Here is a 26,229-nt window from a genome sequence, read left to right as displayed (position 1 = left end):
GAGAGGGAGAAGGGTCTGTGTGTCACATGATGCAAAGTTCAAGGAGAAGGAAACTGAAAGAAGACCTCTAGATTGAAGATCCTTGAGAGCTTAGAGCAGTGTTTGAGGAGAATAGTTAGAACTGGTGTATGAGTAGGTGATAAGTACAAGGAGGAAGTGAACATACGTGTTATGTTCTTGTTGCTTCTTTCGTTGCCTGCTTTTCAGTCCTTTTCCTGAGTGTCTGACAGGGAGACAGGAGGAGGTAGAACTCAGAACTGTCCAAACAGTTCCCTGTTAAGAGACTGGAGACTGTTTATAGTGATTTGTGCTCCTCTGTAGGGTGAAACCATGAGTTATTTGGCCTCTATGAATCAATTATATATTGAACCTTATTCTTGATGATAACTGAAATTTGTTTGCAATTTTAATGAAAATGAGTATTGATGTTACCAAAAATTATATTTCTACTAAATATTACTTTTTTATTTTAAATCTCAGTTTTTATGCAGATTTTGGACCTCTGAACTTGGCAATGGTGTACAGATACTGCTGTAAACTAAACAAGAAACTGAAAGTGAGTATTACAGTGATGTTTATGTTTTGGTATTAAACATTGGGACTTTGACCACTGGGATTGCTGTGCACACACCATTTAGTTAGGTAATCTTGATCTTTGGATATTTTTATGAGTAGTTCACCCAGAAGTTGAAACTGATCCACCTGAGTATTCCATAAAGGACACGTTAACCTCTTTCATTTTTCAGGATGAATTGAAATGTGAGCTGGAATGAAGTCATTGGAATAGTGATCACTATTATAAAGCACAAATCCTTTCAGGTTGTTGTTTAATGAATGAGTCTATCAAATTCCTTTCTAGGATGATTTTTCTGAACCAGGTGATTAAGGGACTCATCCCTGCATGGCAGAAGCTCTGGAGCCTTTCCTGTCTGATCAATATTGAAATTTTTACATATTTCTTGAAGGTCATCTTTGTAGAATTAACAGCTGAGATTGATGAACTAGTAGTGATACAACAGGGACTTTACCTGTTATGACAGAATTTGGGTTATACATGGGGTATTCATCTATATTATTTATTTATTTATTTATTTTCCCTCTTAAACTCCCAACATATATGAGGAAAAGCAATATGATACTCCTGGTTTTGGTAAATTTATTTCATCACATAGAAAGGAATATTTCTCTTTTTCTTCCAGTTTTCTAAATGAGGATCTTAAATGTAATGTTTTGGTTTGGAAGGTCAAATACCACCTAGCATGCTGTTAAAGATGACTGATAAATTATAATGCTCAGGTCATTATTCTTTTTGCTGGGTAAAATGTTACTGATGTGACATAATACAGTGCCTTGTATATATTAGCTGTTTGGTGATCATCTTTTGATTTGATTGATTTTTATTGAACTTAGGTATAAGACAGTCTGTGGTAGAGAATATTCTGTAAAATATGTTGTGCATTCACAGATTTTTGCCATTGATCTGAAAATGCTAAATGGTCAAGAATGAATACCAAAGAGATTTTTTTTTTTAGTCAATCATTTTATAACAGAAGATCTGTTGGAATCAACTGTTTAAAGAATTAATTTATAAAGTATTATCTGACTTGAAAAGCTGTATGTAAATTCCTCTAACTGATCTACATTCTTCAGAAAAGAAGCTACTGCCTATAGTTTAGAAATTAAAGTTGAAACTTTATAATCACCAAGGAAACAAATAATATTCTAAAAAGGATTTAATATAAAAACATAAAGTGAATTTTTAGTAGATGAATTAACAAGGAAAGGGTAGTTCATAAATAATTGAAGCTTATTTCTTCCTTTTGAGGACCTAGGAATTTTTTTTTTTTGTTTTCTTGATTAGCCCTCTTAGTATGTAGTTGGTATGAACTGGGTATTATAATTAACAATTTGTGACCTGACTATTATTTAGAAGATTGAAAAGAAGAGAAATTATTTTGAAAATAAATTTTTGCTCTGAATTGGTGTTCTATTTACACCAGTTACATAAGAGTAGTTGGCTTGAGTAAGGCTATTTTTCTACCATATTCAGAACCAAACCCTAGAGGTAAGTGTATACATGGACCTGTTTCAATTTGTTTTCATTTACAAAGCTTTCTTTCAACATTATATGAAAGCTTAATAGAGTTTAGCAATCCCTTGGTTCATTTCAGTGATCAGGTAATCTGATGGATTCCTAGAAGGACATTTTTAGCTTTGATACAGCTAGTGGGCACCCTTTACTTGCTGAAGGAATGAATGTTCAAAACCCAAAGGTTAATAAGTCATGGGTTATTTCGAAGCATCCAAATAGAATCTCTATATTAGGAGAAAAAGACTGACTTTACCAATCCAAAGCTACAGCTGCTTCAGTCTTATGGAATCTCAGTTTCTTTGGCTATAACTCTGGGATTAGAGCTCCCACAGAGGGGGGGTGGTTAGGATTATATTAGAAAATATACGTTTTTAAAAAGTCTTTGCAAATTGTAATGTCTTATGCTGGAGAAAGTTACTAATGGAATATTTATGACTTTGGGTAAGAAATAACAGTAAGAGTTTTTCAACCTAGTTTATGAACGCCTTCTCAGCCCTCTAGCTATTATTTCCATATTCAAAAGCTATATGAAATAATTTTAGGAGTTGAAATGACCATTTAGTTCAGCCAGCTAATTTTATTGGTGCAGAAGGGGAGGCCCAGGAGAGGCAGGTGATTTGCTCAAAGCTGCAAAGTAAAGTAGGGGCTCGATTTCAAGGCTCTCGACTTATTCCTGCTCCTCTCCACCTTCTTTGCTAGCAGAGCTGCTGTGGTTTATAATCTTTCCAGGTGTGCTCACAACACTGCCCCAGCTGACTTCACCTTGTCCTACAGGTGTCTCGAGACTCCTCTGCCTCGTTTGCTCCAGGGACTGTGACTGCCACTCCAGCTGCTTTTCTTCCAGGAACCCAGACTCCAGACTTTGCTGCTTTGAATGGATCCTTCTCTTTCCGTACCTCCCGCATTCTGTCTCTCTCACCTTCATGTAGTCTCCAGGCCCTCAGGCTCCCTGTTGGTGTTTCTCGTCTATGGCCCATGTTCACCCGTCTTGGTGAGACCTTTGGGTACCTTGCTTCCATGCCTTTCGTCTTGATTGCCTTGACAGCTGCCATCCTTGGTGTCTTTCCCAGTGGATGATTTCATGCGCTAACTCACTGATTTCCTGGAGATCACAGTACTCCTGCAAGGCCCAGTCCCACACTTTACCCTGAGCCACAGCGGTTGCTCCACATGATGCCTTGTGACGTCCAGTCTGACTTGAATGCCTTTTCTCTGGTTTGGTCACTCCTTGTTCTTTACGCCTTCTAGGATCTCCTCATCCTACGGGAGAAGGTGGGAGGTGCCTCCCCTTTTCCCAGAATTCTCTGTGCAGATCTCTGTTACTGAAGAATTATAATTACCCGTTGGCATTGCCCTCTCTCACTAGACTAGATACTCCTAGGAGGTGGGGATATGACATTTAATTCTGTGTCCCCAGTGCCTGTCATAGGGTCCCCAGACACACTGAAACTTCTCTTGATCTTAGCATGAGCCCCTTGACTTCATGATCCCCCTTGACTTAACTGGTCCTCTTTTAGCCTCTTGCCTTTGGAGGTTTCAGAATACCCTGCCCTCACTGTTGACATCCTCACTATGCACTGATTTCTTAATCCTTTTCTGTCTCACTTTTGCCTTACTTACCCTGCTGAAACTGCTCTGGTGACCTTTTTTTTTTAAGGTTTTATTTACTTGAGAAAGAGAGTGCACACGAGCCGGAGGGATGGGCAGAGGGAGAAGCAGACTCCCTCCTAAGCAGGGAGCCCGGTGTAGGGCTCCATCCTGGGATCCCAAGACCACCATCTGAGCAGAAGTCACACGCTTAACTGACTGAGCCACCCAGGTGCCCTGGTTGGTGACATTTTAAACACCAGATATGACGGTGTTTACTTGGTCATCAAACTCTACTTTTCTGAATAATTTGGCACTATTTTAACCAGTTACAACTTAGAATAATTCTGTGGTGTGGTTTTCTAGTTCTTTTAGGCATGTCTTGTTTTCTACTTCGGTAATTTTTATTTCTTCCAATAAAGCTTTTTATGTTTTTTTCTCCTTTATTTGATACCTTATGTAGATAGGTAATATTTTGCAGTGCATTCTAAATTTTTAATTTTTATATTATCAAAAGGTAATTTTTTCAGGTTGATGATTTGAGGTAGTGATTTATTGCTATTTTTCATGTGCGTCAATATGCATTCTATTCCCAGTGACTTTCATTTTAATTATGTTGATTAGAATGGAACATTATCCATCAAACATCTACTTAGATTAAAAAACCAAAAGTAGGGGTGCTTGGGTGACTCAGTTGGTTTAGGGTCTGCGTTAGGGTCAGGTCATGATCCTGGGAGGGAGCCCCATGTTGGGCTCCCGCCCTGCTCAGCCTCCCTGCTCAGGAAGGAGGCTGCTTCTCCCTCTTCCTCTGCTCCTCCCCCTCAGCTTGTGCTCTGTCTCTTGTTCTCTCCCTTGAATAAATAAATAAAATCTAAAAAAAAAAAAACCAAAAACAAAAACAAAAACCAAAAGCAGAAATTACTACAATCAACAAAAAAACCTATTTTTAAAAATTTTAAACTATATTTAAAAAAGTGTCAGCACTAAGTGTTATGCAATGATAGGTTGTAGTTTGCAATTTCTGGTCAGTAGTTTCTATAATGAGGGAAGCAGTCCAAAGAAGGAAGATTTATTGAAGTGAGAAAAATTGGTAAAACTGTATATGTTGTTTAATGTAAAATGCCATCAGTGATTGAAAGGCTAGACCAGAACTTAGTAATTTGGTATTTTAAGAGATCCATAAACCCCTGAAATTATATATAAAATCTTATATGTATTTTCCTCTGAGAAGACTCATAACTTTTAAACCAGTTCTTAAAGGGATTCTTGCCACAGACAATGGTAACAACACAGGGCTAGAATATACAGGCTTCTAAAAGGGAAGATGGTTTCTAACAACGTAGTGATATTTTAAAAAACAATACCTTCTTCATACTTAGTCATGTAAGAAAATCTTTCAATGACTGATAGAATAATAGGAAAGTTTTACAAACATATGATTGAACTAGCTTTTCCTAAAATGGTCAATACGGGTTTTTTTTCTTTTTTATAAAAGATTTTATTTATTTATTTGACAGACGGAGAGAGCACAAGCAAGGGAAGTGCCAGGCAGAGGGAGAAGCAGGCTCCCTGCTGAGCAGGGAGCCAGATATGGGGCTCTATCCCACCACCCTGGGATCATGACCTGAGCCCAAGGCAGACGCTTAGCTGACCGAGCCACTGAGGTGCCCCAGTGGTTAATAGTTTTAACTGTTGATTTCACTTTTCCTCTGAGAAAACAAAAACCTCACTGAAAAAAGGGGACATTTTCTAGGGCAGTAATTTCTTTTTAATACAGCTTTTACGATTCAGCAGGACAATTACAGTAATCTTGAGGACTGCTTTTAAAAGGTTTAAAAGAATATTGATAGAAGTGTAATTTTAAATGTACAAAACATCCCACATAGCCCTTTCAGGGTAGAAGGAAGGGGGGGTGGGCCTGGTGAAATGGACGATTGTATTAAAGCATTGAAAGTGCCTGGCAGATGGTGGGGGCTCAGGGACTGTCCTTGTTGCTGAGTGAATCAGTGCAGTAATCCTATCTGCTAACCAGGCACCTGCTATGGTATCAGGTGATTGTACACAAGAACCCTTTCGATATAATGATCGGACCACCCTCTTATTATAACTACAAAAACGTGTTGAGATTTCTTCATGAGATTATCTTTTGTTTCAGGTTCATAGGCTTTGGGGGGAAGAAAAGCAAGTTGCATTTGGGAGATAGTTCATGTAGTTTAAAGAGGTATCGTGTTCTAAAGCAGTGTTAATTCACATGGGAGTGAGCGTACGTAAAGTTTGCAAGGCACAGAGTCCTTCCTGATTCCCATTTAGAAATCTTGAGGCAAGAAGATCCCTTTTAATGGAGAATCCCCACATTTCATCAACCAAATTATCATCATGGTCAAATAATCCTTATGAGCAACTTTTCTCTGACATGTTGACTTCTGCTCTGATCAAATGTGCCATTTCACTGATGAAACATACTGGATTTGAAATAAAATGGACCATACGGAGACATCTTTTTCTTTTTAAAGAAACTATTCAACCTATTTTGTTTTAACTCAAAAACCTAAACCATATTTTGTTTTGTACAGCCAAAGAAAATTTTCAAGAATATCCCTTTCCTGGGAAAGTTGGAGGTAAAACATGTAGAGGTCATGGCTGCTGACAGGAGGACCTGTTCATTTTCTCGCTTTTGCAATGAGATGACAACTGATTGCTTTGGAGACGCTGATTGCTGCGGCCATTACTGGGCTAGCCTAGTCACCTGTAAGAGAATGATGTGTTGGTCACCACGGCCCCCGAGCTATAATCTACTTAAGCTGAGCACCATCACTGGCCGAGCTTGCTTGTTTAGGGAAGTGCATGGGCTCTATTTTTTATTATTATTAATTAAAGAACACATTGTCCAGGCTGCACTAATGTCTTCCTTAGCTCTATCAGGCTCATTCACATGGTTTAATTAAATATGGTGTTCCAACCAAATGGCTTGAAGATTTTACTTTTAAGCATGGCAGACAACTTTACCAAAAAGCTGCTTAAAAATTTGTGTTTCTAAATTATGCATTAACTCTTTGTGTGTGTGTGTGCACGCATGTGCACGAGCTCATTTTGGCTTTGAGCTTAATTACACCACCTGGCGCCACCTCTCGTTTTTGAATGGTTGAGTAGTTTGTGGTCTCCTGCCCTACGCTGAACAAGTGCATGATTTGTTTATGGCACCGCCATCCGAGGATAGCCTGGGCTCTGTGATTCCTGTAGCATGTCGACATTTTCTCTCTCTGAATTGCCGTGGCTTGTTTTTCTCCAGGAGTGAGGCCTCCAGAATGCAACCTTTCACACAGTGCTCTTTTATGAGATAGAAAACGTCTGACTGGGGTCAATACCCTTATCTTAATTTTTATTGTTCTCTCGTAGCTGTCGGTTTACAAGTACCGTTAAACATTTATATGCTAGATTGCATGCTTGTCATGATTTACATAGCAAGTGGTAAAACTGACTCTCAGGTAAGCAGTCCAGCTCTGGAAATTTCTGGAGGTTTTATCGTATTAATTGATATTCAATACTATATTCTAGATATAATATTCAATAGATATTCATTACTAAATTCTATCTTTTATCTATTTATTTTTTACCTTGCTAAAGGAAATAATTGCTGTCCCTGTAATTAAGATCACTCCGTTGGTCTTTGCTCTGCGATGACTGCATCCCTAGGTAGTTGTTCTCTTTTGTTTGTAATAAGCCTTGGTCAATATTTCCCCCTTGGTTAGCATCAAATATTCATTAGACTGGGAAAGCTTATGAGGCTAGAGACTGAGGTTCTGCTCCCTTGTTACCCCATCGTTCAGCACCGTCTTTGACACGTAACAGCTGCTCAATTCATGCCAATAAAGCCAATAGAACTTTCTTAAGCCACAATATCTCAGCACACAGATCTGGCAAACTGGTTGCCTGTGGGCTGCATTCAGTTTAGTAATGTTTTCTTGGGCATGAATGCTATTTAAAATTTTTGAATTCATGATTAACATCTGTAATTTATGACAATTTCCATTTAATTCTGGATTTTTGGCTTCTCTTAAATATTAAAGTACGTGATTATGGGCCCAGATTCCTACATGGGAGTAGGAGGTTGGAGCTAAGTCTGCTTGGGATAGGGCATGTTTTTCTAGGTTACCAACTTACCCACTTCAAATTCTTGGCCCTGAGGGCATCTGAACTTGGAACCTCTGGAATAATGCCATTTAAGGCAGCTCAGTTACTGAATCATTAAAGGAATTTTTCGTAAGGTGTTATCATCTGGAATGCAAGAATTTACAAATTGTGATACAGTTTTCTGAGGAATCTGGGGAAATGTGTTTTTAATAACATGCTTTTAAAAGGCATATGGAATTATTTGGAGTTCCTAAGATAATTTAAATATGTCTTTTGGGGCTACTCGACCAAATGGACAGTGTTTTAGGAGCCGTGTAAAACATTTCCAGGGGTTGACCAGTCACGTTCTCATGTAGCATAGCAGATTATCAGTGTGCTGTCCCTAGATCAGCAACGTCAGCATTACTGAGGAAGTTGTGAGAAATAACTTTCTTAGCCTAGCAATCTGTGTTTTAATAAGCCCCCTAGGTTACCCTAGAAGCAGCCTGTTAACAAGATGAAGTATAATAATAAAATATAATTTAGATTGGTATTTTTAAAAAGATTTTATTTATTTATTTGACAGAAGGAGACAGAGACAGTGACAGAGGGAACACAAGCAGGGAGAGTGGGAGAGAGAGAAGCAGGCTTCCTGCTGAGCGGGGAGCCCAATGTGGGCCTCAATCCCAGGACCCTGGGATCATGACCTGAGCCAAAGGCAGACACTTAACGATTCATCCACCTAGGTGCCCGATATTTGTTTTTTAATTTTTTTTTTAAGATTTTTTAAATTTATTTGACAGATAGAGATCACAAGTAGGGAGAGAGGCAGGCAGAGAGAGAGAGGAGGAAGCAGGCTCCCTGCCAAGCAGAGAGTCCGATGCGGGGCTTGATCCCAGGACCCTGGGATCATGACCTGAGCGAAAGGCAGAGGCTTTAACCCACTGAGCCACCCAGGCGCCCCCCAATATTTGTTTTTTATTTCTGAAAAGTTTTAGTAATAATTGATTAATTCAACTAATTTTTTTTAAGATTTTATTTATTTGATAGAGATCAAAAGTAGGCAGAAAGGCAGGCAGAGAAAGAGGGAGAAGCAGACTCCCTGCTGAGCAGAGAGCCCAATGTGGGGGTTGATCCCAGAACCCTGGGATCATGACCTGAGCCAAAGGGAGAGGCTTTAACCCACTGAGCCACCCAGGTGCCCCCCCCCTTTTAATGCACGTTTATTTCTTTTTTTCTTAAGATTTCTGTTTTTAAGTAATCTCTACACCCAACAGGGGGCTTGAACCCACAGCCCTGAGGTCAAGAATCACATGCTCCTCTGACTGAGCCAGCCTTGTTGGCGGCCCTGTTGGCCTGAGAATTATTTAAATTTTGAACGATGAAACTTGATTTGACCTTATAATTGGGATTTACAGAAACAATCAAACTCAGCAAGAGAGTTCTGGGTTTCTTCCATCTACCATACTCGCTGAGAGAACCCCACTCTCTGGGACCTGACATAAGAGATGTTGGCCTAGTGTGATAAGCCCGGCCCTCTCTGGCTCCTAGCTTTTTTTCTCTTGGTAAAAGAGAGACACATAATTCTCATTATACTTAAGCCTTGCCCAGGACCTCTGGTTTGGGAGTCACACTGGTCTGGTCAAATTGGACCCCTTTGGTAGTGTTTCTATGCTTTAGGGAATGAGAGAATGTAGCAATAAATGTTAGCTGTCATTAGAGAGAGCTGGCTACGTCCACTTAGGTGAAGAGAGTTCAGAAGGCTGTATATATGTGAATGGGGGCTGCAGGTTATCATTTGTAATTGGTCATGTGCAGGCTTGCTGCAGAGCAAGCAAATAGTCCAGAGGTCTTAGTATTCCTTCTGTGACATTCTCCTCTTTATATTTAAGGCTATGTTCATTTGTTTTACCAGGTCCCAACTTTGTTATCGTACAGTGTTTTTGTAATCTCTGAACTTCTCATGTAAAGCAAAAAGTGTCTGTAATAGAGCAGGTAGCTCACTGAAGCTAGAGGTGATGGTCTACCTTTGCAAGTGCTCTCCTTTTTCTTTTCTTTTCTTTTTTCTTTTTTTAAAAGATTTTATTTATTTCTTTGGGGGGGGCAGAGAAAGAGAGAGAGAACAAGTAGGAGGAACGGGAGGGGAAGAAGCAGGCCCCCTACTTGCAGGAAGCCGATGCAGGTCTCAATCTCAGGACTTGATCTCAGGACCCTGGGATCATGACTTGAGTGGAAGGCAGACCCTTAATCGACTGAGCCACCCAGGCCCCCTGCAAGTGCTCTCCTTGAAGGGCCTGGTCAGCATACCGAACCACAGAGAAATCGCACCAAAGTAAAGAAGACGCCACGCAGTTCAGTTTGGAGGCATGAAGTTTTTTCTTGGTATTAGGCAGAATCTGAGAAAATATCTACTGGGCTCATTCATAAATCAGAGTCCTCTTGTGTTCTGTCTGTGCCTTTCTCTTCCAATGGTAAGTTCCTCCAGGAAAGATCTGGAAGATCTTTCCTCAAGGATGTTTCTCTAAAGGGACCTGAGTCATCGGTGTCTCCAATGTTGTTTCTTCTGGAATGCTTTAATATGTAGTAGGTCATTTTTTAAAACTTTTTTTTTTTAAAATTTTTAAGTAATCTCTACACCCAGTGTGGAGTTTGGATTCATGACCCCAAATCAAGAGTTGTATGCTCTACTGTCTGAGCCAGCCAGACACCCCATCCTTGAAATTTTTTATTCCAGGACCAGAATATCTGCTATGTTATGATAACATTGCTGGTGTAAGACTGGGGCAGGGTGACCTATGAGAGGAAGGCCTGGCCATGGTCAGGAAGGAAATTAGGACAAGGCCAGTAAGACATAAGAGTTTTCTCTGTTATCATTTATTGTGAATTAGTTTTGACTCCTTGAGTGAGAACTGAAACTTTGTGATCTGACCTGGGACTCACTGGCCAGCCTTCACTAGGCGGATCATTTTTTGACTGTAATGCTTATGAGACTTCACTGAGAAAAACAATAGAATTCTCAAAATATCTATGCATGGTAAATGCTAGGAGCTTAAAAATTTTTCCTGAAAATTAGAAAGTTGTAGTTAAAAATTTAGTTGTTGTAATGTACACCATGATGATCATAGTTAATGATACCATATTGTATATTTGAAAGTTGCCAAGAGAGCAAATCTTAAAGGTTCTCATCACAAGAAAAAAATTTTGTAATTATGTATTGTGACAGATGTTAAAAAAATTTGTTTCCATCCTATAGGCAGCTTCCAATAGGAGATATTTTAAAATAGTTAAAATTTGAAGGTGTATTTTGTGAGAATATTCATTATCTGATATAATTTCTGAAAGCTTATAAAGTTGAAAAATTCTTCTAAGGTCCTTAAAAGTTGAATTTGTATTATATTTACTTTAAAAAATTTATAGGTTTATAGTGAAAAGAAAGTTTCCTTTAGAATTTCACTGTCTAGCTTTATTACAGGATGGTTTCTGCAACATATACTAAGGTATATCTCATACACTTTAAAAGAAGAGTAAAAGAACAAAAACCAAGCAAATGCAAAACGTTTGAAATCAATCAAAAAGACTATTGGTGACAAAAGCACAGCCTTATGAGTTTGTCCCTTTTGGTGAATGGATTTGTAAAATAAAGTTAATTTCACATTATTAAATAATAGCAATAGTCTGTTGTGAAATCTAAATTCTTCCTGGAAAAGGGCATCAAAACAGACAATCCAAACTTCCAGATCAGTTGTGGGTATTTTCTTCCTCACAGGTGTTTTAGGGAACCAGGAAATGTAATTAGTGACAGGCTGGGAGCCAAAAGAGCTGAGTCCTTATGCTGAGCCTGACTCATGTTTGTGGATGCCCAGCCTGTAGAAGGCAGTCTTTAGGTTTGGGATCAGACACCACAAAATCTGCTTAGGTTTTACTGGCCTTGACTCTCCTTTCGGTAAATCAAGCCTAACTTACTGATGGAGAACAATAAATGGCAAAAACAAGCCAACAAATAATAAAATAACAAAAGGAAATGTCTAGTGGACAATGGTTTCAAATGGAGGAAGCAGGGCGCCTGGGTGGCTCAGTCGGTTAAACGTCTGACCCTTTTTTTTCCTTTTAAAATTTTATTTATTTATTTGAGAGAGAGAGGGGGGGAGAGAGCAAATGAGCAGGGGAAGGGACAGAGGGAGACGGAGGGGAGAGATCTCAAGCAGACTGCAGGCAGCTGCAGTTTCCACTAAGCAGGGAGCCCTACATGGGCTCAGTCTTACAACGCTGAGATCATGACCTGAGCCAGAGCCAGGAGTCAGATGCTCACCATCGGAGCCACCCAGGTTCCCCTAAACATTGACTCTTGATTTTGGCTCAGGTCATGATCTTAGGGTCGTGAGATTGAGCCTCATTTGGGACTCCATCCTCAGGGGGAGGTCTGCGTCTCTTCCTTTCTCTCTCCCTCTGCTCCCTCACTCTGTCCCCCATCCCTGCTCTCTCTCAAAAAATAAATAAATAATAAATCTTAGGAAGAAAACGAACAACAAATTGTGGAAGCAAGGAGATATGTGTCAGCACCACTGATAGTGACCTTGAAGTCTTTAGATAACTTAAGTGCATTGACTGAACTAAATTGAATAAAATGTATTTTTAAAGCTTTATTTCATAGGGGTATTTTCATAAGCCTGTCTGGAAATGAGGACTTCGGTCATGAGACCCACTTTGAGGCAAACCCTTTCTTTTCGAAGTTCACTTTAAAGAGTTGTTTTTTTTTTTTTTAATATTTTATTTATTTGACAGAAATCACAAGCAGGCAGAGAGGCAGGGCAGAGAGAGAGGAGGAAGCAGGCTCACTGCGGAGCAGAGAGCCCAATGCGGGGCTTGATCCCAGGACCCTGAGATCATGACCTGAGCCAAAGGCAGAGGCTTTAACCCACTGAGCCACCCAGGCACCTCTCGAAGTTCACTTTAAAAGAGCAATGCCATTTTCAGAATAAGTGCTTCTTGATTAGGAAAGAAATGCCTAAAGAGATGGTGAGAGTTTCCAGGCTCATCGCTGGGATACATATAGCTGAAGCTTCTGTGGTTTCATTAAAGCTGGAACATTGCAGTGTCATGTAGAATAGATGTCAGAACTGGAAGAGTTTCTTTTCCTTGTAGAAAATCGCAGGGTGAATGAAGAAGGGGAGGTAGTCGAGCTCTCTCACATTTTTAAAGGGGCTGTAAAAGCAGGTACTCTGTGGGTTGTGGTCAATGTGTAAGGTATAAAAAGCTGCTTTTACAGTCAGTTTGAATTTACAGACAAATATTAAAAGGTACCTATGTATTTGTATTTTGAAAACTATTTGTCAAAATGCTGTAACTGTTTTGACATATGAGGAAATTGAGCAGATTTCATTTAGTTGCATCAGGTTCTCATTGTTTTATGTTTAAGTTTGATGACTACTTTGATTTCATTTTAACAGCTTTTTACTTTTCATGTTTAGCATGTATACAGCATACCAAGCTGCTAATTTTTGGATTTAGTTGAATACTTGAGTATGCGGCATATTGCATGGTATAGAGCAGGTGCTTAATAACTGTTTGCTTGAATCCATGTATTGTATTAAGATGTTTGCTGATCCCACCCCTTTGATGCTTTGTCTTTTCCCATTAACCATTTATTTTCAGATAAGTAAAAGTGGACTTTTTATAGAATATTCTAGAAAGAACATATGAGTATTTCTGCTCTGTTAATATTAGTATTAGTGCTCTTAGGAAAATAAGACGATTGACACATTTAAAAATAAACTAAAATATGAAAAGTTCAGATAACTTTTCTGGGAGTGGGTATGGTATTTAGGGAAAGAAAAAGGATGAATAATTACTCAGGCTTAAAAAAGAACTTGCCATTTGTGTCAACATGGAAGGACCTAGAAGGTATTGTGCTAAGTAAAATAAGGCCGAAACAAACATTTATCATACGATTTCACTTATCTGTTGAATCTAAAAAACAAAACAAATGAACAAACAACAGTAACAACAAAGACCCCCCACAAACAGACTTATAAATACAGATAATGAACTGGTGGTTGCCAGAGAGGAGGAGGGGTGTGTGGGGCGGATGGGTGAAGTAGATAAAACGGGTAAAGAGGTGCAAACTTATAAACTAAATAAGTTAAGAAGATGAAAAGTGGAGCATAGGAAATATAATCAATAATGTATTAATGTTTTATAGTGACACATGATAACTACACTTATCACGGTGAACATTATAGAATCAGTATGTTGTACACCTGAAACTAATAAAACATTGTATGTCAACTGTACTTCAATAATAAAAATTCAAAAAAGAGAAAAGATGATTAGATTTTACATATAAAATTAAGTTTTCAAAAATATTACCACTAGTAAAGACGCAGTAATTTAATTATTTCCCATTGCATGTCTCCCTTCTTGGAGAGAAATATCTGTTCTGTTGTCAAATTTGCATCAGGATTGGGCTGCAAAAAGTCTATGGCCAGTAACCTTCCACCCTCATGTACAAATGGCATAGAAACGAAAGTTGAAAGTTGGTACATTTCACTGATTGTGACACATCTTGGAAGTTGAGATGTTTATCTTCTGTATATTTTAACATTATCTCTATGGTTACACTCTTTTTATTCCCTCTTTTTAGTCATACAGTTTATCAAGAAAGAAAATAGTGCACTACACCTGTTTTGATCAACGGAAAAGAGCAAATGCGGCATTTTTGATAGGTGCTTATGCCGTAAGTACTTTTTCATGATTATTTTCTATATTTGGGCCAAAGGAATGCTACCACTGTCACATAAAATCCAGGCCACTTTCTCAGTGGAATTGGGAGATGGTGAAAATTATTAGCATGCTGGGAATGGATGGGGACTACTATCCATGGGGTGTTGAACTCCCAGGTTTTTTTTCCTAGTAGCTGATGAGAGAATCTTAGAACCGCAGTGGGTATCTTGGATCCCGCAGTCCTATAGGTGTTTCTAAAAAAAGAATATCCCGGGCGCCTGGGTGGCTCAGTGGGTTAAGGCCTCTGCCTTCGGCTCCGGTAATGATCCCAAGGATCTGGGATCAAGCCCCACATCGGGCTCTCTGCTTGGCAGGGAGCCTGCTTCTCCCTCTCTCTCTGCCTACTTGTGATCTCTGTCTGTCAAATAAATAAATAAAATCTTAAAAAAAAAAAGAAAAAAAGAATATCCAGAAAGAATATTTCTAGGGAAAAGAATATATAGTAGAAGATTTTTATTTTTATTTATTTCATTTTGTTTATTTTTTAAGTAGGCTTCATGCCCAGCATGGAGCTTGAAATTATAACCCTAAGATCAAGACCTGAGTTGAGATCAAGAGTTGGACATGTAAGGGACAGAGCCACATGGGCACACCTATAGTGTAAGGTTTTTTTTTTTTTCTCCAAGAGAGGGGTGGGAGGGGCAGTGGGACAGGGAGAGAGAGAACGTTAAACAGGCTTGCAGGCTTCATGTTGGGCTCAGTCTCACAACCCTGATCATAACCTGAGCCGAAATCAAGAGTTGGATTACTGAACCATTTCAAGTGCCCCAGTATAGTGGAAGGTTTTTAAAGACTGTTGAGGTGTGCCTCTTGCCAAAGAGGAAATCATAGATTGCATGGGGACGGGTTATTAGTATTATTTTTATCAATCTATTTATTAATCTGTACATGTGTTTGCAGTAGGCAAACTATTTATAAAGCCTCCATATATTACAACTTCCCTAGGAACTGGATAGGACTTTCCCAAATAATTTTGATTGGAATTTTTGTTCTCTGTAATCACTAAAATGTAAATCTGAGTTCCATGTGAATGTGCTGGGAAGTTTTGGTGTGATTATTTCTAGAATTTTCTATATATACTGGGAATGGACAAAACTTGGAAGGCAGAAACCATCAGGGCTAACACTCCTCTGGAACCTGTACTAGCTTTTTAGGGACATATGTGATACGCACTTAGGAGTATGTTGGTCTAAAGGCAGGGGACAGAGGCGTCCTTTCCAATCACCCTTGGGGAGGGTCTGTGCTTCTCTGAAGCCTGGAAGCACATGCTATGGGGCCCTTCAGAAGGGTCTCCTTCTGAAGATCTTGATGAAAAGAGGTACCAGCTATTATCCTTCAGATTCTGCCACATCAAACCAGAAGCCCTGAGGGAAAAAGACCAGAAGTGGCATTGGAAAGACTGTCAGTTATTTTAGGGTGCAGGCTGAGAATAGTGATCAGTGGACAGCCTGACTGCAGCCTGGGGCCTTGTTTCCAGGGCTGAGATGTCCAGCTCTGCCCCTGATGTAGCTCCAGTAAAGCCTGGTACCACCCCTTGCAGTACTTTTCCTTCTCACTCTGTATGCAGCACCGTATAATATCAAGAATCGTGACTAAAACATTTTTTCATCCTGAAGTGTCTCTGGGATGATAGCTAAGCCACTTTATCTCTCTTCACTTGATTTAGTTTCCTTGTCTGTAAAATGATAGGGTTGGCTATAATGACCTCTAGGTTTCCTTCCAATTCTGAGGATACGAGGATTATTTGCAGTGGTAGCCAGACTATTGCTTTTATTTTAAAAGCGTGCACAAAAAGCTGGCTGTTGGCATGAAGCTTCTGTGAAGTGTGCTGATAAGCTGAATTAAGTAGGCAGACTTATTTTTCACTTTGCGTTGATAATTATTACTCTTTTGAAACTGAGAATTGGCACCGTGTTTAGAATACGGAGCGCTTGTAATAACCTCTGGATTCCAGCCATGTGAGAAAGCATGTCTTTCCTGAGGGGTTTTGTGATGCGTGAGCATGTTCTCTGGGAGTCCTCAGTCATAAGGGATTGCCACCAGGAAGAGGTCACCCGCTGTTCTCTCCTCTCCTTCCTCTCTTCCCCACCCTCTCCTCCTCCCTCTCTTCTTTTTTTTTTTTTTTTAAAGATTTTATTTATGGGGCGCCTGGGTGGCTCAGTGGGTTAAAGCCTCTGCCTTAGGCTCAGGTCATGATCCCAGGGTCCTGGGATCGAGCCCCGCGTCGGGCTCTCTGCTCACCCGGGAGCCTGCTTCGTCCTCGCTCTCTGCCTGTCTCTCTGCCTACTTGTGATCTCTGTCTGTGAAATAAATAAATAAAACCTTAAAAAAAAAAAAGATTTTATTTATTTAATTGACAGAGAGAGAGATCACAAGCAGGCAGAGAGGCAGGCAGAGAGAGAGGAGGAAGCAGGCTCCCTGCGGAGCAGAGAGCCCGATGCGGGGCTCGATCCCAGGACCCTGAGATCATGACCTGAGCCGAAGGCAGCGGCTTAATCCACTGAGCCACCCAGGTGCCCCCTCCCTCTCTTCTTTTTAATGCCCAGCCTTCCTGTTTCTGGGGTCATCCTTAATTTCATCAATGGTACCTCTAGAGTTTTGAAAGGAAGCTCAGTTACAACAGATGCATTGAGCTTGGGATACGATACATCTACCGCAGAAGTTTCTACCACTTTAATGCAACCAGATGAAGGAAGGATAGTCTCAGCAGGTTGAAGAAGTGCTGAGGGCAGCACGAGCTAGGCTTCCACGCTCATTACAGTCCAGAGAAGCCACGTAAAGTAATTATTCTTGTGCCGTTCGTTTCCTAATTGATTTTCTTTTCCAGTTCTGGAAATGCATTCCCCAGAAAGCTTTTTGACAGAACACTTAAAAAAATGAAAACCAAGAATTATGTTCTTCCCTTAAAGAGGATTTGGTGCCTTATTTCGTGTTGTGTTATGCATTTAATTGTTGGCACAAGTTTTGTAGGAAGAGTCAGTAATGTGCCTTATACATATATCTCAATGAAGTTACAGATGTATTAAATGTTGCTATTTGGATAAGCTGGAATCTTCCCCAGAAGATTCCTATTCTTCTATTATTAACCTATTATTAACCTATTGTTAACCTATTATTAAGGTCAAATATCCAACTGCATGTTTGTATCTTCACATTATATATTTAAATGATATTTCACATTTATTTTTTTAAAAGATTTTATTTATTTATTTGACAGAGAGAGAGATCACAAGTAGGCAGAGAGGCAGGCAGAGAGAGAGGAAGGGAAACAGGCTCCCTGCTGAGCAGAGAGCCCAATGTGGGGCTCGATCCCATGGTCCTGGGATCATGACCTGAGCCGAAGGCAGAGGCTTTAACCCACTGAACCACCCAGGTGCCCCGAAATCTCATAATTATTGTGGCAAAACAGAACTTTTATTCCTTTTTTCTATGAACCTATTTATTGCCGCAGTCACTGCCTACTTAGTAATTGGACTACCATCAGTGACTTGCTGAAGCAGAGAATAGTAGTCATTTTTATTCCTCCTGTTTCCTCTTCCCACATTATACTCATCAGTAAGTTTGAACAGCTGTGCCTCTAAAACATATATTGAATCAGAATACTTCTTTCCATCTCTGTTGTCCCCTAGCTCTAGCCACTGTCGCTGTTCACCTGGATGACCACCAGAGCGTCATACACTGTTTCCTTTTTACTCTTTTGGTTTTGTTTAATCACAGTTGCCACACAATTGTCAGAAGAATCTTTTAAAAATATAAATTAGGTCATTCACGGCCCTGTTTCAAATCTGTCTAGTGCTTGCTCACTGTTCTTGGCATTAAATTCAACCTCCTTACCAATGCCAGTAAGATCCTCCCTGATCTGGCCCTGCGTACATCTGTGTTCTCCTTGCTCAGGATGCCCCCATCACGCTGGCCTTGTAACCATGAAAATCTCAAGCTTATTCCCACCAGAAGGCCTTGATGTTTCTGTTCTCTCTGTCTGGAACATTTTTACCTAAAACCTTTGCCTTCCTGATTCTTTGTAATGTCACTTCCTCAGAGAGACGTCTTTTCAAGTTTTACTCTGCTCCCCCCTACCCCAGTCACCCTCTAGTCCCTTGTTGTTTTGTTTTCTTTATAGCACTCTACTCTTTGAAATTATGTGATTCATTATTGTATTTGCTTGTTTATTATCTCTTTCTGAGACTAGAGGGTAGGAACCTTGTCTGTTCTGTTCATTGCTGTGTCTGGGAGGGGATAAAACAGTTAACAAGGGGTTAGGTCCAGCAGCTTGCCAGCTGAATTGGAAGCTGGCCACCATGGAGCCTTCCTGTTATGCTGAGTCATGGGGAAGTCCACCTCGGGGGAGTCCCAGGGAAGAGATGAGGTGGCCAGTATGGAGGGGCATGGGATGCTGTAGACCATAGCTACTTACCAACTGGTTGGGAACTATTTCAGTATTTCAACGCTGAGCATCAGCTTAGAACTGTGCCCTGCATATAGTAGGTGCTCTGTGTCTACACCATGAATGAACAACGCGATGACAAAATATGGAAGAAGGAAGGAAGGTAACTCCCTTGAGGTAACCAGAGGGAAACAGAGAATGATCATATCGGACATGCAGTGTAAAGTGGTATCTTCGTCATTACCAGAATGTTGTGATCTTGACTGAGTCCACTCTGACCTTTAAAGATGTAAAATCAAAGCAGAGATCAGAGTCCAAGGGCAGTACCCGCTGCATCAAGTCACATCATTACCTTGCCTTTTTTCTGAATGAACTTTTTTTTCCAATTTTTAAAATTATGGTGAAATACACACAATTTAAAATTTACTGTCTTGCCCTTTCTTTCTTTCTTTCTATTTATTTACTTTTTAAATATATTTTTTAAGAACTTAATTTATTTGTCAGAGAGAGAGAGAGCATAAGAAGGGGGAGGGGCAGGCAGAGGGAGAAGCAGGCTCCCCACTGAGCAGGGAGCCTGATGCGGGACTTCATCCCAGGACCCTATCTATGGTCATGACCTGAGCTGAAGGCAGACACTTAACTGACTGAGCCACCCAGGAGTCCCTTTAATTATTTTTTAAATTGAAGTATAATTGACATGGCATTATATTACTTTCAGGTGTACAATGAAATGATTTAATATTTGTGTATATTGAAAGATGATCACCGTGCTAATAAGTCCAGTTAACATTCGTCACCATACATGGGGACAAAAACATTTTTTTCCTTGTGATGAGTCTTAACCTCTTTCAGCATACAGCTTGGTAGCTTTGGGTACATATGTATTGTTCTGCAGCTGTCCTATCTTGCTTGTGAGTGTGACATCTTGTGCCAAACACCCACGTACAGACTCATGGCTTTGCCTATGTTTTCTCTGTTAGATTAGGACTTTAAGTATGTCACACAAGCTTTTGCGTTTCTATTTTCTTATCTCGAAGTGAGGGAGAGCCTTTTTACATTTTATCTCATAGCACTGTCATGAGTATTAAGCAGGAGATAAAATATAGAGCACCATGTTCAGTAGGAAATCTACAAACCCTTCTCTGTGGGTGATTCTAATGCCAGGGTTGCTGGAATGATGTGGCCCCTGGAGATTATGTGATGCTGAACTGATACCATTTCAGGGAAGTCCCTCCCCATGACGTATCTCTTTATTCCTGAGCTGTGACATCATCCTTCTTGAGATGAAGGGCACAGGTTTTAGGAAGAGATCAACTTGGTCAGGAAGATATTTGCCTTCCGAGACAGTACTCAGGGTGGAGCTGGAGTTGGGGGTCAGGATACTTGGGCCATAGCGACACCCACAGTACTCTGACCTGAGTTTGAAGAGGACAGCCTGAAGATACGGCAAGCATGAATTGGTTAGGTTCTTGCTACATGCTTAAAGACCAAATCTTTGCCAGTTACCATCTTGCTTTCAGTTCATAGAAATATGATAAAGAGGTCAAGGACAATTTGGATCAGACCCATGATGACCAGAGGATTGGAAAAATAATATGTGTGAGAAGTTACAACAAATGTGATGGTTTAGCTTAGAAAATGAAGTTCGGCGTTAAAGAATTAAGATTTTTTTTTTTCCTCCCAGATATGTGGGGGGTGCTTAAGCAGAGGTGGTAACCACAATGTGTTTTCCTTAACCCACTTGTTAAGTCCTCACATTGCTAAATAAGGGGTCTAATTATGGATTAACTGGAACTGGGCTGAGCCAGATGTCGTGTCTGAATTAGAGATGACAAGGCGAAGGTCTGTAGACTTTGTCATCATGTCTGTGTCTGCTATTTATTCTGGAGACTACACTTAACGTCTTAGTAGTTATATTCTACCTCTAAGTCTACTACTAATTGCAGAGAAGCCATTCTCCATCTGGCATAGTTATTGAGAGCAGCGACTTGAGCAGAGAGCCACAGGTTTGGCCTTGAAGCTGCATGGTAGTTTTATGTCTTGAGCAGGTTATTTAACTCATTGAAATTCCTGTTTTGTTTTGTTTTTTTTCATCTTTAAAATAGAGATAATAACACCCCACCTAACATAGTTGTGGTGAGGACTGCTCGAGGTCATGCTCATGCAGGTGTCCTGGGGCAGGGCCTGGCATTTTAAGCATTTAGGAATGGCTGGCGGCTGGCGGAAAAGTGTGGCCTCCCAGAAGGTTTTCTGGGCTATTGTCTTACCTCCCCTGAAGAGCTGAAGCCTGTTCCTCCTTTCTACCCCGTTTTACACTTATGCCCTTCCTTGGCTCAGTGACACTCCGATGGTTGTTTATCTGTTGATTACTTAGGATAAATCACTGGAAGGTATAGGATGAGATTATTATTATTTTTTTTTTGTAGGATGCTATTTGCATTTTAAAGGAGGAAACTGTACGAACCAAGCAGATTTCTCATTTTTGAGATGTGTATTCAGGCATTCTTTAGTTCAGTAAATATTTATTTAGCTCAGATGAGCTTGACCTAGCAACCCAGCACTGCGATGGGCTCTGGGGAATACAAAAAGATGAAAAATAGAAAAAAGAATGAATGCCTGGCTTAAAATGGGGGCAGATAAGTAATAAATAATGGAGAAAAATGTGCAGTGGGTGCCAAATTGGATAAATAGAAATCAACAAGTGTTTTTCCAGCCCTTATACATGAGGCCTTGTTCTGGGACTCAAGGATGCTAAGCTGAATAACTCTGTGCCTTCTGGGGAGGGTGTTTGGGGACCAGGGTCAAAGAGGGAGGGACCAATGATGACCAACCCCAGTAGGCCAAGTTGGTGAAGGAATATTGGGGGGTGGGGGAGAACAGCGTGGAGGGGAAGATGTTTTCTTGGGGCAGGAGGGGTTGGGAAATGATTAAATATATTTTAAATATCTAGTTTGAAAAGGGGATATCTCAGTGAATTTAATTAAAAAGTTTTTTTATTCCTTTAAAAAAATTACTTATTTTTTCTTTTATTAACATATAATGTATTATTAGCCCCAGGGGTACAGGTCTGTGAATCGTCAGGCTTACACACTTCACAGCATTCAGCATAGCAACATGCCCTCCCCAATATCCATAACCCAGCCATCCTCTCCCTACCCCCCTCCCCCCGGCAACCCTCAATTTGTTTTGTGAGATTAAGAGTCTCTTGTGTTTTGTCTCCCTCCCGATACCATCTAAAAACGTTTTTTTTAAAATTAATTTAAAAAATGGCATAACCCCCTTATAGAAGAAAAGTAGGAAAATCCTCCTGCAATGACATTATTCTAAACCTGAATAGTCACTGAAGTATAATTGCAATGTAGTTTTGTCAGCCTTTTTTCACTTGGCCTCCATTTGTTTTGCCTTTTTACTACTTAGATGATGAAATAATATTCCATTTAGAGGGCATACCATTGTTTGTTTAATGTTTTAGATGCCTCTGCAACATTTTGTTATAATGTGACAAATATCATTTGGCATTGTGAGTATTTCTTGTTGTGGATTTTTGTCTTTAGGTCACCAGAAGTGGAATTAATAGATTTTTAAAAATGTAAGCATTTTATAAAAAGTTTTATTTATTTATTTGAGAGGGAGAGAGAGTGTGTGTGTGCAGGTGGAGGGGAGGAGCAGAGGGAGAGAGAGAGAGTCAAGCAGACTCCCTGCTCAGCGTGGAGTCCAATGCTGGGCTCCATCCCATGAACCTTAGATCATGACCTGAGCCAAAATCAAGAGGCAAATGTTTAACCCATTGAGCCACCCAGGTACCCCTAAGCATTTTTTAGGTTCTTGGAGCATATTACCATATTTATGCCAGTTTGTACTAGATTTGGCAGTATGTGAAATAAATCTCGTGTATCACATACCTTTGCATATTGGCTGTAGCCATTAAAAATCTAGAAATATAATTAGTGAAAATGATACCTCATTGTTTTACTAATCATTTTTTGATTATTAATGAGATTTATTATTCCTGCATTTATCTGTAGCTTTATTAACTTTTGACTAGTTGGTGTTTTGCAAATCTGTTTTCTGTATTTGGACCATTAAAAGTTGAGAAATAGGGCGCCTGGGTGACTCAGTGGGTTAAAGCCTCTGCCTTCAGCTCAGGTCATGATCCCGGGTTCCTGGGATTGAGCCTCACATCGGCCTCTCTGCTCGGTGGGGAGCCTGCTTCTTCCTCTCTTCCTCTCTCTCTCTCTGCCTGCATCTCTGCCTACTTGTGATCTCTGTCTGTCAAATAAATAAATAAAATATTAAAAAGAAAAAAAGTTGAAAAATAGGGGCACCTGGATGTTTCAGTCATAAAGCATCCACCTCCGGCTCAGGTCATGATCCCAGGGTCCTGGGATTGAGCCCCACATCAGGCTCCCTGCTCAGCGGGAAACCTGCTTCTCCTTCTCCCAGTCTCCCTGCTTGTGTTCCCTCTCTTGCTGTGTGTCTCTCTGTTAAATAAATAAATAAAATATTTTTTAAAAAGTTGAAAAATATCAGTCTCTTCTTTCCTCTAAGAAAATCATTTGTTTCAGGACTCCTGGGTGGCTCAGTCAATTAAGTGTCCAACTGCTGATTTTGGCTCAGGTCATGATATTGATCAAGCACTGAGTTGGGCTCTGTGCTCAGCGGGGAATCTGCTTGAGATTCTCTCTCACCCTCTCCCTCTGACCCTCCTTGCCCCACACTTGCTCTCTCTCAAATAAATAAATAAATAAATATATAAAAAGAAAAGAAGTCATTTCCCTGAATCTAATTTGTAGCAATAGATGTAGACCTCTAGAAATCATACCCATCAGTCCAAGTTTCTGTGAGAAATTAGGAAGTCCATCAACCTTCTGTTTAAGTTCTGTTATTTTTCAAAGTGCTATGTTAATAAGTACATACATCTGAGTACAAAGGAACTGCTGATAATGGATCTCTTGATTATTAAACACCTGGTGATCTACTGAATACACAGAAATTACATTCAGAATAGTATTATTTAAAAGTGATTCATGTAGATATGCTTAAACCATTGAAAAATGGTAATCTAGGTCAACTAACTCTGAATTTCTTTTTGTTTTTATCATTGGGGACAAACATGTTAGTCTTCTTAATCTCTAACGTACAATTCATCTGTAAATTGCAATTTCAGAACTGCTTTAACTTGTCATCAAAAAGCTATAGGTTAAGCATGTGTTATCTAAAAACATAGGTGAAATCATCAAGAAGAATGTTGGTTCAAAATAATAAAGGCATTTACCTTAAGCATTTACTGAAATAGTAATAAAGCGATGTCAGCTGGTAGTGTTCTGTCCACCTCTGTGGCTTCTCAGTACATCTAACAGATAGCATTTGCTTCTTCTGCTTATGGAAATTGTGGAGAGGAAGGGAGGTGTGGCTCAAGGCTGGGGCAGGGCAATTTCCTGTTTTGCAGTTCCTTCCTTTCAGAGCTTGATAGGCAAGAATGCTTTTGTGATGTTGCCTGTAAATGGGCCAGACAGGCTTTTATCGCCCTGGGCTTGTATTTTTGGTGGTTTTAAAAACAGGTGAGGTTCCCTAAGATTATACAGCATTTTCAATTTTAAACTCTTTGAATTTGGAAACTCTGTTAGTTTTCAGCATTTAGGAGGAGCAATATTATCTTTCATTCAACCCTTCTGCCCATCTTACATGTGACATTTAACTGTGGGCCAGGAAAATCAGCTGTTTGCTTTTGATTGGTGAAAGGTGTGTTTCTCAAGTTTAACTGAATGAATCTTTTCAGTATTTTTTTTTTCTATTCTCCTTTTGGCATCCTGATAATAAGCTGTAAATAAGCTCACACATTTATATACACATACATCCATGTACACACACACACACACACATGCACGCACACCCATGAGCACATTGTATATAGTACATAGATTTAAGTGCTGATACACTATGCTTGCAGCAGTTACCCACCGATTTTGAATCTTAGTAGCCTTGAAGAGGCATATACTTTCTCTGTGTCAAAGCTTATGCCCATAAAGCTTATGGCCCCCCTTATATACTGAATTAAGGGGATGTACTTTCTCACTGCTTAGAATTGTGTATTTACTCATTTATTATCTTTCCCTTTAAGGGATGGAGCTGTGTTTTTGTTCCTCACAATAGCCCCAGCATCTAGAACACTGCAGGACACATCCTAAGTGCTCAGTAAATATTTGTGGCTTGAATGGCTGAATGCTCAATAAATAAATATTAATAACATTGATAAATAAAAGTTAATCTTCCACCATTCCTGAAAGTTTAATATGGAGTAACTTAAAAGCTGTAGTACATAAGAATAAATTATGAAGTCAGGACTAATTGTAAAAATAATAGCAAGAATCCTAGTGTCTTGATGTACTAATTTATACTTTTAAAGGTTACTGAGTAAGACAAAATATTTTATATAACTCTGCAATTTTAGAACTGAAATGGGCTTTGTTAATATGTATAACCATTTGATATCAGTATTATAGATGAGAATCTTAATTTTGGCCTCAGAATTTTGTTTTTCTTAATAGGGGAGAATCCTTATTTGTACATTATACACTTGTTGCTAACTATGTCAGTAATTTTTTTAAACAACTGTCCTTGCAATTTTAGTAATTTTTGGTGAGAAATAACCCAAAAGCTTAAAGGAAGAACACTAGAAAACTTTTTAATCAGAGTTCAATCTTTAAAAATTTTAATTGGATGCACTTTTTTATGGAAAAAGTACCTGAGGCCTTGAAGAGATTGTCCATTATGAGAATGTCACTTGAAATGTATTTGTAATGCCTGATGTGAGTTCAGGTGATTGGCCCATCTGGGTTAGTCTGCAATTAACACGCCCTATGTATGTTTGCCTGGGACTCACCTGGCAATTATGCAAGTTGGAGCCGTCTCTGCTCAGTGTTATACAAATATCTGGACAGAACAGACTCGCATTTAGATGCTCCCCAGTGAAGCACTATAAACTTCCTGCTCAGTGAGATATTTATGAGCATATATACAGAATTGTGTGTGTGTGTGTGTGTGTGTGTGTGTGTGTGTGTATATATATACACACACATACTAGAATATATGCAGAATATAAACCTCTGGAGGTAATACGTCCAAGTTCTATGCAAAATGAAGTTATTTGGCTGCTGAACAACCTCCGTGGTGATTTCCACCATGGTAAAATTGATATGGGATCCATTGGATTGTGTTTATTGTTTTCTCTGTTGTTGTTTATTGTGTCTGTTGTCTAAAAATAGATGTATGATAA

At 39.6% G+C, this 26,229-nt stretch overlaps 1 protein-coding gene across 6 annotated transcripts in view; it reads left to right on the top strand.

Annotated features, from left to right (window-relative positions):
• The window catches only part of CDC14A (cell division cycle 14A), a 198,373-nt gene that overhangs the window by 39,961 nt on the left and 132,183 nt on the right, over positions 1 to 26,229 (top strand). For 5 of the 6 annotated variants that reach the window (XM_046006231.1, XM_046006240.1, XM_046006223.1 and 2 more), the window contains exons 3-4: positions 481 to 556; positions 14,430 to 14,522. In XM_046006231.1, coding sequence (XP_045862187.1) covers positions 481 to 556; positions 14,430 to 14,522 — 169 coding nt within the window. Of the gene's footprint in view, positions 1 to 480; positions 557 to 14,429; positions 14,523 to 26,229 lie in introns of those variants that run through there. The other variant, XM_046006250.1, reaches the window with a different exon arrangement.

The sequence above is a fragment of the Meles meles genome, chromosome 1, assembly GCF_922984935.1.
Source record: "Meles meles chromosome 1, mMelMel3.1 paternal haplotype, whole genome shotgun sequence".
Lineage (NCBI taxonomy): Eukaryota > Metazoa > Chordata > Mammalia > Carnivora > Mustelidae > Meles > Meles meles.
This window is presented reverse-complemented; position numbering and strand designations above follow the sequence as displayed.